At 50.6% G+C, this 12,810-nt stretch overlaps 1 protein-coding gene across 13 annotated transcripts in view; it reads left to right on the forward strand.

Moving 5' to 3' along the window:
- Positions 1-12,810, forward strand: part of Col27a1 (collagen type XXVII alpha 1 chain) — a 120,572-nt gene that overhangs the window by 63,566 nt on the left and 44,196 nt on the right. For all 13 annotated transcript variants that reach the window (XR_007977024.1, XR_007977023.1, XR_007977029.1 and 10 more), the window contains exons 18-24: positions 417-470; positions 1,065-1,118; positions 4,259-4,312; positions 4,441-4,494; positions 5,878-5,922; positions 7,094-7,147; positions 10,044-10,088. Coding sequence is in view for 4 of the 13 variants with exons in the window: in XM_052176612.1 (XP_052032572.1) it covers positions 417-470; positions 1,065-1,118; positions 4,259-4,312; positions 4,441-4,494; positions 5,878-5,922; positions 7,094-7,147; positions 10,044-10,088 (360 nt within the window). In the remaining 9 variants the exon portion in view is untranslated. The remainder of the gene's footprint in view (positions 1-416; positions 471-1,064; positions 1,119-4,258; positions 4,313-4,440; positions 4,495-5,877; positions 5,923-7,093; positions 7,148-10,043; positions 10,089-12,810) is intronic.

Genomic DNA, 12,810 nt, shown 5'->3' on the forward strand with positions numbered 1-12,810 from the left:
GTGGCCACATCTGGCCCTCTCCCGGCCAGCCCACCAGGCCCAAATGTTGACCAGCTCCAGTCCCTTCCTCCCAGCCAGCTTGTCCTGACCCAGTCAGTGTCCATGTGTGCGTTATAACATGCTGGTCTGGCTGTTCTTCTCTTGGGCTCTGGTCTCATGTGGCCTGAAGGGCACTGCCAGACTAATACGGACCAAGATTCCTTGGGTCCTGTACTTAGGCCAAGGCAGCTCCCAATCCTGGTACCCAGGCCTTGGGATGCAGGCAAGTATGAGCTCCGCCCAAACCTGCAGTGGAAGAGGGGGGGACCTTGTCTTGCCCGACAATCTCATTTCTAGGCCTGGGCTGGTAGGAGGATACTGCATGTGCTCTTGGCATGGCTGCTCTCAGATAACCTGGTTTGCTTTGTCTTTCCCAGGGGAGTCATGGCTTGCCGGGGCTCCCGGGTGCCCGGGGGAAGCCAGGGCCTCTGGTAAGTTCTTCTTTGTCTTCCTTCCACCTTGCTGTAGCTTCAGGACATTGAGGCCGGTACCCCTCCATCTGCTTGTGGATCGTGGCTGGGGGTACACCAATCCAAGACTCCCCCTTGACTTTTAGTAGTCCTAGGGCTGAGCAAAATGAGGCACACATGGCCCCGAGCCGATTTCCTGGATAGACTTTCTGAAACTGAGGTGCAGGAGTCACACTGGATGCTGGACAGGCCCCAGGCCCAGCACACTCTACATGCCCATGGGCACAACTGATGTCATCCATCCCCTGTCGCCAAGCCACACCTTTTTAATTTTGTCACTTTCTTCGCATGCATGCTGTCCACACTCAAGGGCAGGGATGGCTACCTCCATTTCTTGATATGGAAATCCAGATTCTGAAGGCTGAAGTGGCTCAACTGGGTTGCCTAGACGGGACACATAGCAGACAGCATTGCAGCAACCGCTTCTCTTTAGCCAGCTACGCAATTCACTCATGTAGTTCCAGAATGTGTCACCTCCGTCTAGGATGGGATGGATGTTTGAGGAAGGTAGGGCCCGTTCCCATGCTATGTGTTGTGACTCTGTGTCTTCCACAGGGAAAAGCTGGAGACAAAGGCTCACTTGGGTTTCCTGGACCTCCTGGGCCTGAGGTATGTGATGTCTGTCTGTCTCTGTCTGTGTCTCTGTCTGTGTCTCTGTCTGTGTCCCTCCCTCCCAATCCCCCGCCCTCTCTGAGTGTTGTGCCCAGAGATGGTGAAGGAGTTGGTATGGATCACATATAAAATGAGAGACAAGGCCAAGGCTAGAAATGAGCTCAGTTATATGGTAAGATCCCAGCACTTGGTAGAGGCAGGAGGACAATTGGGAGCTCAAGGTTAGCCTAAGCTATGTAGCCAGACGCTGTCAGAATAAATAAACAAACAAACAAACAAACAAATAAATAAAACAAAGAGAAGGTCACAGGTCAGTGCCCTCTGCTCTCCTTCCCTTTCCAGCTTGTCCTGTCTCACCCAGGGGCTCCCTGAGCTAACCTCAGAGTCCTTCCCCAGTGGTGGCTAACCTGACACTTGTGGTTCCTACTGAGCCATCACCAAAGCCCTCCAGGGCTGCTGTCCACCCGCTTTGGGAGCTGCAGGTCTATTTGTAGGGGCCTCCTTTGAAGCTTTCTTGTCCTGGTCACTATTTGGGGCTCAGTCTTCCCAGACACGGCAGGGAGGGAAGGGAGCTGCTGAATCTGGGTTAGCTGGAGAATACGAGACAAAAAAAAAAATAGTGGTGGTAATGCCAGCTAAGTGTGGGGAGGCCTGGAGAACACCTGGCAGCAGCTGGTACTTGTGGTCACGAGCATCTCAAGCCCTAGATGCCAAGTGGGCACTTGCTCTGGCTCTGCTAGCCTGTCCCCCCTAACTGCAGTATGCCACCCCAACCAGGGCTTTTGTCTCCCTCAGGCTTGTTGACACCCAGTCCCCAGCCAGGGCTCCCACTCCTCATCCAGAGCTCCCTGGCCTCAGGGCCTTGCTCCTCCCTGAGATTCCTGCAGCCAAGGGCTCTCCCAGGCTTCCCAAAGATCACTCATAGTCTTCCCCGATGGCTGAGGGCGTGCTTCCTAAAAGCCACGGTCTGACTCTCCGCCGTGTTGACTTTGGCCAGGACGCAGCCCTATCTTTAGACAAATGAACTTGGCCTCTCGTCCATCTGCTGCTCACTGTGGAAAGACTCCTGAGTCTGGATTTCCTGGCAGCCTGGCCAGCGAAGGAGGAACGCTCACTCCTGAACATGAACTGATGAGGCTCTTCTTAGGCCAGGAGCTGGGGGAGAGAACTTACCATACCATGGCAGGGGTCGGGGTGTGGAGCAGCAGAGTTCTTCTGCCCCTGTTTATGGAAAAACAAGGCTTGAAGCCCAGGGTCGCTGTTCAGTAGCGATCCAGCTTGGCTCTGGCTCCCAGGGTCCCTCTGGGGTCTGTCTGGCCTACCTTTGTGCTGCTTTGACTGGCTGACTCCATAGCCAGGAGTGGCTCTGGATGGCAGAAGGCAGAAGCCATGAGTGTGCTGGTGTCTTTACAGGTTAGCACCTAGCCCTCAGGACCAGGGAGGCAACCCCTGCTCACAGTCGCCTGGCTGAATGGCCTTCTTTATTTAACACCAGAGATGAATCAGCATCCTGGCCGTTCTGTTCCCACAGGAGATGGCAACCCAAGGCCGGGATGGCCCCCCAGCATAAGGGACCAAGCTCTTGCGGATGCAAGTCTATATGGAATACTTACTGTGAGGTGCCTGTCTAAGCACCAGGCTTCCATCACTGATTTCAACCTTAGCATTGCCCAGTGAGGTGTTTGATCTACTAACTACTCTATAGGCTAAAGCCCAGAGAGGCTGAGTAACTTGCCCCTCACACAAGGAGTGAAGAACAAGACAGGATTTCAGTTACATTTGGAGGAAACTTCAGCTTCCATGTGCCAGCTCCAAATTCAGGACCGTTTGCCTACTGTGGTGGCACATACCTTAAACCCAGCTCTCAGGAGGTAGAAGAAGGTAGACCTCTTGTGAGTTCAGGACCAGCCTGATCTACATAGCAAGTGCCAAGTTAGCCTGGGCTACATAGTGAGACTATCTAAAGGAAAAAAAAATATTCAGGACTATTTTGTGACTGTGCCAGGGGAAAAAACACAAAAGGATTTTTTTAAAACAGAAATTAGTAGTATAAGGTTAAAAGGAAGAGGAGAAGACCATCCTCAGCAGACAAAGCGGAGGGGGGCATTTTAGTCACAGAGAGTCGTGTGGCAGGGGGCAGGCCTTGATTTCTAGCTGTCCTAAGCTAATGGGTTTCTAGGCTGGGTTAACAGAGGTATTTCACATAAAACATGAGAGGGATGTTTCCATACTGGCTTAGGGAAACTGGCCCACTAGAGACAGCCAGGCAAAAGGGCACTTTGCCCTGGCTAGCAGCTGTGGTAGAAACAAGCCTCTGAGATGGGGAAAGGGCTTCCCAGGAGAGGCAGCAGAGTATGCAGGGGAAGGAGCCCTCTCTGCCTCAGACTTGACCGGTCCCTATGGTCATCTGTGGGGATAAGCCCGTTAAAGCCGCAGGTTAAGACAGGAGTGTGTCACAGAGTCCAGCATTCTGGGCAGGAGATCTTAGGCATTCTAGTTTCTGGTAGGAGGAGCTATGCTAAAGGACATTAGCGCTTACCTCTGCACAGCCAATGTGGCAAATCATGGCTCACATGGCTCACGGGTGAGGATTCTCAGACAGGGCAGCTGACTCAGGCCTCAGTGTCCCCAGAACCTGGGACTGTATTTTCTGAGACAGATGACCATGTGCAACAGCCTGATGTATTTCTGAACCGTCTTCTGTATCTCCCTTCCCCTCCTCTCTCTCAACAAGTCTCATGCAGGAAGGCTGTCTTTGAACTTGATATGTAACTGAAGATGACCTGCAACTCTTTACCGTTCTGTCTCTGCTGCCTCCTCCTCCTCCTCCTCCTCCTCCTCTTCCTCTTTCTCCTCTTCTTCCTTCCCCTCCCTTCTCCCCCCCCTCTTCCTCCTCCTCCTCTTCCTCCTTTTCTCATCCTCCTCCCAGTGCTAAGATTAAAGACACAAGTCACCACGTTCAGTGCCTTCTGCATTTTCTCAGCCACTCTGAAGTCAGGCTTGGGGTCTGAAGACAAGGGATCACATAGCTGACCGACCTCAGGTCACACGAGAGTAGTGGTGGGGTGGACGGTAATGGGGTGGGGGCTTGTTCTCAACCAGAGGCCCAGATAACCTGCCTTTCTGCTTTCCCACAGGGTTTTCCAGGAGACATTGGACCCCCAGGGGACAATGGCCCTGAAGGCATGAAGGTGAGTCCTCTCCCACCTAAGGTCCTTGGCTGAAGAAGCTCCAGGGCCAAGGTGGATGCGGCATCCTGAGTCCTGCCAAGCTGATGTGGAGGTGCTACCGCTGACACCATTTCTGTTCTCTTTCCCAGGGTAAGCCTGGAGCCCGAGGCCTGCCTGGACCTCCTGGGCAGCTGGGGCCTGAGGTGAGATGGCCCTGTCCCCTCCTGTCCCTCATTGTCTTCTCTAGCCTGTCCCAGCACCTAGCTGGCTCTGTCCAGGGTACCAAAGCCACGACTCAGGGCTGAGCCACTTGAGATTCCTCACCAGAGCATCTGTTCCCTTACAACCCTGCCTGTGACTTTTCTCTGACCTGGTGTGACAAGCGACTTTCCTTCCACACTTAGCACAGTTTATCAGTCTCAAAACGAGAGGACAGGAAATGTTGGGCCCCTTTTGTAAACCGGTCCTTGGAGATCCAGGGAAGGAAAAGACTTTCAGGCCCCATGTTAGCAGGCAGGCAGGGCCTTCACTAGAACCTAGGTGTGCCTCAGCCCAGAGTCTGTGCTCAGGTCCTGTGCTAGTCTCACAGATGCTCCTGGGAACCACTAGGGCATCATGGAAATGCCATGCCTTACCAGGCTGGTATGTCGGTAGAGTTCACCTGCACCTAGTCAGGGGGAGCTGGCCTGAGGCCTACGGGGCCTTCCACAGGGATCCTGACTTTTGCTTGTACATGTGGCCCTGAGCTTTGCTTGGCATTGTGGCCACAGCGTGGGAGAATGAGCAACTGTAAGCTAGCTTTGCTGATGCGAGTCTTTCTCTGAGCTGGGTGTGGGTCTGGCAGAGTTTCAGTGCTGGCTCTTCAAGTCACTGTGTGGGACTGCTTTCTTGGAAGCTGCAGACAGATACTTGCTGCAGGGGTTGCTTTAAGGGGTTTGTGGTCAGGCCCCGGCCGCCAGAAGGATCAGGCTGGAGACTGTTGTGACCTTCCGAGGGCTGGAGAGTCATGGCCAGGAATGGGAATGGAAGGATGAGAGGGGAGAGACAATTGCATCCGAGGCCTGTCTGCCTGCGCTTGCATAGCCGCTCAGGAAAACCGTTCCTGAGCCAGGCTCTGGGCTTATGGAACCACTCACTACTTCATACATTCACAGGACACTGGGCCTTCCTGAGTGCTGTGTGCAGGGTGGTGTGGCATCTTTAAAACAAGATGTCACCTCTGGCCTCTAGGACTCAACTGAAGCCTATCAAGGATTCAGTCTGGGGAAACCAAGGCACACTCTAGGGTTAACATCTGCTATGGAGTAGACAGCAGAGCTCAGAACAGAATCTGTCTTTGAGCTGGAACCTGAGGTCCCACTCTTGAACAACTCCGACACTGGAATTTGTGGTGTGACCCTTAGGTGGAGACTGGAGGACACATCCCAAACCATGGGAACCGGGCTGTGAGCTAGCCAGGCACTCCATCATCCTGCAAGGACTCTGCACACTGTGTTCTTTCCCTCCCTACAGCCCGAGCTCCCCCAGGAACCCACATTAACTTTCCCCTTTGTCCTTCTTCCTTTCTTATGTCCCCCCAACTCTAGGGAGATGAAGGACCCATGGGACCACCAGGAGTCCCGGGCTTAGAGGTGAGTGTTGCCAGCCAGGAGGGGGTGGAGCTTCTTGGAGCTGAGTCAGTAGGCATAGGCAGGACAACATTTGGCTAGTGGCCTGGAGAAGAGCCAGCCATCAGGGAGACCCCTGGCCAGTCAAAGAACACAAGAAGCGGCTTAAGGGGGGAGACCGAAGGCGGGTGCTGATGGCCTTACCTGCCTCTTAGGCCTGCTGGACTCTGTGTGGCTGTGTCCTTATATATTTTCCTGCTCACTTTGCTCAGTCTTATTGGAGAGGAACAACAGAGGCTAAGGAGTGGTCTAGCCTGGGACCCACAGCTGGGATGTAGGATGTAGGGTTGGCTACCAGAGCTGAGGTGCACACTCTCTTCTGATCTTCCAGCTGCTTTGCAGAACACCTACCCGCCCCACCTGTACCCCCAGCGATGGTGTTGACTGGCAGTGCATCGGGCTTCTGATTTCAGTCTCTCTTTACATTCAGAAATAATGGAGCACCTTAGTGCTAGTGTGGGTTACATCTTATCAGTGTGAATAATTAGGACAAACACACTCTATATGTGTTTATCAATTTGGTGGAAGTTAATTTTAAGTCTGTTTCTCATAAGCAGAATCTCTTTTTTTCACAAATCACTATATTTTCTGAATCAGAACAAGTGAGGGGGACAAAATCATCTCGATGTCCCCGTTTTTGCCAGGCTCTTTAATGACACTCTGATAAAATCAGCTGGATTCTTACTTCTGTGTCTGCCTCCGTCTGCTATGACACCACGAGTCACACAGTCTCTGAACAGTCCACCACATCCATGAGGTAGAGTGAGGAAGGCCACCGTGAACCCTCCTAAAAGGGTCCCAGGGATAGCAGAATTCTCTGACCCTGTTTGGTAGACCACAAACAGGAAGTGTGAATTACCCTGAGCCCAGGTGCTCTACTCAATCTCTTCCTGACCTCTCCCATAGAAAGCAGAGGCCATTGTCCCTGCTTATGACAGATCAGTCCAGGGAAGGAGGAAGCAATGCTGAGAGAATCCTAGCTGGAGAACATTTTTGAATTCCTTTGTCTGGATGCCTGGTGATATTGGATCTCTGCATCGCTGTCCCCTCAAGAATGTGCTAGACTCCTAAGGTTCTCCAGGGTCCCTCAGCACTGCCCCTGGCAGCCCCCATCATGTGTGCCTCTCTGTTGCAGGGTCAGCCTGGAAGGAAGGGCTTTGCTGGGAGGCCTGGCCTGGACGGCTCAAAGGTGAGGAGACTGAGGCATGTCTGGGGATGGTAATGGAGGAAGTGAAGCTGGGTCTGACTATAAAATCTTGAACAAGCACAGAATCTCACGGCCAATGAAAAGGGAGGGGAACAGTGCTCCTTATTCAATCCAGGCTAACAGAGGGGAAAGGAAGTAGACCAGGTGTCCAACAGTGGCGGATTGTTCAAGTAACAGGTACGGCAGACAATGGGCAGGCTGTGAGTAGGAGCGTGAGCTGCGGTGTCACCTGCCCTCTTATACTGAGCAGGCAAGAGACTGACAGTGCTTAACCTAGATGGAGATGGAGATTTCTGTTTTCTCCTCTGGGCCTCTGTATAGCCTCTGGTGTACGATAAAGATGCATTATGTCTATTAGTGGGCCTTACTTTTCTTATATTTTTTTATATTTTCTTATATTTTTTATATTATTTTTATAATTTTTTACTTTATATTTTATACTTTATATTTTCTTATATTATTTTCTTATATTTTTCTTCTTATACTGAGCAGGCAAGAGACTGACAGTGCTTAACCTAGAAGTAGATGGAGATTTCTGTTTTCTCCTCTGGGCCTCTGTATAGCCTCTGATGTACAATAAAGATGCATTATGTCTATTAGTGGGCCTTATTTTTAATGATCGAAATAAGTACTGACCCCAATAAGGGAGTGAACTACTTTTTTTTTTCATCTCAGCAACAGCATGCCTGACATAAAATTAGTTAAGGGAACATCTTAGTCAGGGCCACTCTGCTGTGATGAAATGCTGTGGCCAAAAGCAAGTTGGAGAGGAAAGGGTTTAACTGACCTACACTTCCACATCAGTGTTCATCATAGAAGGATGTCAGGACAGGCACTCAAGAGGACAGGAACCTGAAGGCAGGAGCTGATGAAGGGGCCCTGGAAGGGTGCTGCTTACCAGATTTCTCTTCATGCCTTGCTCAGCCTGCTTTCTTATAGAACCGAGGACCACCAGCCCAGGGATGGCACCACCCACAATGGGCCGGACACTTCCTGTCAATCAGTAGTTAATAAAATGCTCTGCCTACAGCCCGGTCTTACGGAGGCATTTTCTCAACTGAGGTTCCCTCCTCTCAGATAGCTATAATGTGTCAAGTTGACATAAAACTAGCCAGCCCAGGAAAGAAGCATTTATTTTGGCTGTCAATTTGAGAAGGTACAGGCCACCATGGCCAGAGAGGTGTAGTGGAGTTCATGGAGGCAAAACCACCATTGTAGCAGTGCCTCTTCACATCTGGGCAGAGTGGGGAGCAGAAAGCAGGGGATGGTGGCTGGTGTGGAATGTTAAATCTCACTCCTGTATCCACCTCTGATCATTCAGTTCCCAGATCAAAGACATATAACTTTTATTGTTTACGATAAGCCTTGCTCAGCACTGGAGCTGGGCAGAGATCTACCCTCTGCTCTATTAGAATCCACTTTCATGTTGATAACCCCAGAGTTATGACTTGCTATGTCTCATCTGGGCTGCTCTTAACTCCAATTGGCCAGTCTTCATGGCCAGTGCTTTCTTGACTCCTAACCCATGGGATCTTTTTCCTCTCTCCACCTTCTTCTCCCTCTCCTCATGTTTTCTTTCAGTCCCAAGTCTGGGAAGACCAAGGCCTGCCTATCTCAATTCTGCCCAGCTATAGGCTGTCTTTATTCACCAATCAGAAATAACTTGGGTGTAAGGTCTTTTAGCATCACTTGGGTCTCCCTGAGGACTCTCTTATCTCTGGGGCAACCGGGTCTTGAAGGCCCATGCTTAGTGTTACAATCCATAGCAACAGACCAAACCTCACTGGGTGGATGTCCCCTTTCTTCCTTTTATTCACTTGGGTGCCCAGCCCCTGAGGCAGTGCTGCTCACAGTCAGCATGTCTTCCTGTCTCAGTTAAACCTCCCTAGAAATACCATTGTAGACACATACATGTGATTTGATGTCCGTTTCAAATCCAGTCAGGTTGATACCAAAGATGAACCTTCATTTCCAAGGAAGGCCCTTCAAAGGGAGCTATGTTGGGCTAAGTCTGTAAATGCACTGGAAAGAGGAGGGTAGGAAACAGTTGGAGGCTCCCTCAGGCCCTGGCAATAACCTTCATCTGAGGGAGTGAACAGCCGTGTGTCTGGCCTGCCCTGCCAGCATTCCTGACATCTAGACTATGGCTCAGACATGAGCTATATTTTATTTCTAAGTTCCTCTCCTTGTGATGCTGAATCCTACCCTCTGGGTCTTGCCACAGTCCCTCCGATACCAGCTGGGTGTCTGTGGTGGGCAGATTCATCCCAGGACGTCTGTTGATCACTGATCCACTCATACTATAGAGAGACTGTGACTGCTATGACCGCCTATTAAGCAATATCTGTTCATCAGAGACTATAGCTGCCTGGTAAAGTCATGCCAGGTCACCAAATACTAGAAGCTGGGAGACTGAACCCAGCTCAGAGACAAGACTCCTGAAGAATATCTGTGCTGGCAACAAACCTTGGGAGGGAGGCTTAGTTTCCTAATGATCTTTACCTGCAATTCCACATTCTTCCTGAAGTGGGCAGCCAACATGGAAATGAGCCTCAGTCAAGCTGGCTGGCTCTCCTTGTAACTGTCTCTGTGACCTTACAGTCCTTTCCACTCCAACAAAATTAATTAGCTTGCTTGGTGTCCAAAAGAAGTCAGGATGCTGGGGAACTCGGCTACCTACTCAAAAGGAATGAGACTGTAGTACTGGGGTAGTGTTCTTGGTTGCTGCTAACTGTTTGGCGTCTTTGAGGCCAAAGTCTGGGGATTGATTCATTATCACCAATGACACCAAAGACCACTTGGCCCTTGGCACTTCCTCGGGTGGTTTCAGTGTCCCACCTTCTGACCTGACTTTTCTACTGTTTTTGTTCCTTTGCAGGGGGAACCAGGGGATCCTGGACGGCCAGGACCTGTGGGAGAACAGGTAAGTTAGTGATGATGCCTATACAGTGTCTTCCCTGTGAAGCATTTACCTGTGCTAAGTCTATTGCTAGGTGGTCACTCAGCATTCCAGAGCCAGGCCTCTAGAACACTGAATAATAAGGCTTGACTCTTTAATACAATTTTTAATGAATTTGCTCAAATGGCTAATGAATTTCACCTACTAGAACTGGCATTAAACCAGTGTTCTCCAGAACAGCTGTGTTCTTTTAGTTCAGTGATTTTTCAACCTATTGGTCGTGACCCCTTTGGGGATGGAGGGGGGGTTCCAAATGACCCTGTCACAGGGATCAGCTAGTACAATGTGTATATCAGATATTTATATTACAATTCCTAACAGTAGCAAAATTATAGTTATGAAGTAACCATGAAAAATGTGTAGTTGAGCTCACCACACCATGAGGGGTCACAGCGTTAGGAAGGTTGAGAACTACTGCCTTATCCAGAGAAATAGATCCATTCTTCAGAGGCTCAAAGTCTAAGCCTCCCTAAGTTGTAAAGAAGAAGCTCAAAACAGAGGCTCTGGGTATCTGGGAAGCAGAAGCAAGGGTCTGCAGAAGAAATGTCCCCAGTTGTCAGTCAAAGAAAGTTTGAGGACCCTCGCCCTCCTCTATCTGAGAGAAGCACTTCTGGTGCTGTGTGGATGGCTACCTTGGGGCCCCTCTCCAGGCCTCAGTGCCTCTTTCCAGCTTGGCCTGAGGTCTGAGATGTGGAGTCCAGTGATATTTTCCACTCCTCAAAATGAGGACCCTCAAGGAGTCTTGGAAGAGGCTACCTCAAGCATGGAGGAGGAAGACTCAGAAGAATTCAGTTGTGCCCAGAAGTGCCATCATGGTGTGAGACTCACATGGGACAGGCTTCCTCAAAAGGCCCATGACGTCTGTTGAAAGCGAGAGCGAGATAGGAATTAAAGCCAGCAGAGGCCAACATGTTTGAAATCTTCCAGTGTCATTCGAGCACTTGCTGTGGGAAGCCGGGAGCTTGGGAAGGCTCCTGCAGCCTAGATGTATTTCCTGACTAGAAAGAAAACAGCAAATTCAAGTTCACAGTTATGCTAATTGTTGGCCCTGGGGAAATTGATGCTTGGAAGCTTGAGACCATTCTTGGAAGTCACTTTCTCCAGGGCCCTGACCATTTCCTGTTTCTTAGATACCTTTGCCCAACTAAGGGAGCCCGTGGACCCCTCCTTTGAGTAGATTTAAATGAATAATGTCAAAAGTGAAGGATTCGAAGGCAAATGGTTATGCAGAACCACATGCAAAAGCATGATGTGGTGCACATGTATCTGCTTGATTAACATCCTCAACGTCAACACCTGACAGTGACAGCCACGTCCGGGTGTAATGAAGCTCTGAGATCTGTGTAGAAATGGTTGTAGTGACGTGTAACCAGATGGAGAGTCTCAAGTGTTAGATTCTGCTGGGGCTGGTTGCATATGTGTTTGTATTTAGAGAAAGATGCAACGTTTTAATAGGAAGGTAATGCATAGAAAAGTTCTAAGCTTGTCTGTTCAAGTTCCCGGATTCCATCAAGTTCTATACTCCATCCATAGAAGCTTACAGGGAGCCTCCAGGTTTAGAAACTGTGGATTCTGGCCCCCATTGGCAGTTTGTGTCACAAAGGAAAAGGAAAATTGAGGTCAAACATATGCTCATAAGGGGCAGTGGCTGAGCTGGGACTAAGAGGTGTAGACACCCATCCTAGGATGGCCCTGGCTCGCTAGGACAGCAGAGCCCCCAGCTAGCTGTGTGGCCAGCAGCAGTTGCAAACTGTGACAGGAAGGAAGGTTGTCTGAGCTGAGACTGCATTTGCTCTAAGGCACAAGAGGACACAGCCCCTCTCCATGTGGTCATAGCAAAGCGGTGGGTGTTTCCTGTTCCGGGCAGAACCATGGACTCCCCAGGAAAGATTTCCCCAAGCTCACACACCTCAGGCCATGCTTGTAATCACAGTAATGGCTTCATTTACCACTGGCCCGTGAGGTCCCTGGCTCCGTGCCATGCCTCTGCAGTCCCCTCAACAGTTCTGTGATGGGAGCAGTTATGGCTTCCAACTTGCAAATGAGGAAGCTGAGGCCTGAAGAAGTTAAGTAGCTTGTCCAAGGTGTTACTGGCAGCAGCATAACTCAGAACTGACTGACTCTAAAAACTATGACTTCCCAGGTTCTACTCAGACAAAAATGGAAAATCCTTTGATTTCCCAGAACCCTTGCCTTTATCTGCCAGTGAGCACAGACTGCTTGCCAGGCCCTGTCCTAGGTGCTGGGAACAAAGTGTGAGCCTTGCCCTGTCCTGACAAGGAGCAGGTCAACACCCACCAGAGTGGTGGTCCAGCTGTAGTCTCAGTCACAGCTATCTGATTCTCAGAAGCAAGAACCTCCTCCCTTACGTGCCCAACAGGATGCTGGGAGGACGGAGATGCTACCATATCTGGCCACCTAGCCAGGAGCAGACTGTGCCCCTGACTTTCAGAGCTGCTTCTCTGGCCACCCTGTCAGGAGGAAGCCCTGTGCGCCTCTGAGAGAGACTGCTTTGCTTCCATTTGACTTACAATCCAAGCCCCTCCCCCCAGGAAGGCGCCCCGCCCCGTGGGGCTCTGGAGGCCAGGGCAGCAGGCACTTGCTGGATGGCCCATTCAGACCCCCGCTGGCTTCTTGTCGGAGATTTATGTCTTCTAGGTCTCACCAAATAATAAATTCAAAGTAG

Source organism: Apodemus sylvaticus, chromosome 3 (genome assembly GCF_947179515.1).
Source record: "Apodemus sylvaticus chromosome 3, mApoSyl1.1, whole genome shotgun sequence".
Taxonomy (NCBI): domain Eukaryota; kingdom Metazoa; phylum Chordata; class Mammalia; order Rodentia; family Muridae; genus Apodemus; species Apodemus sylvaticus.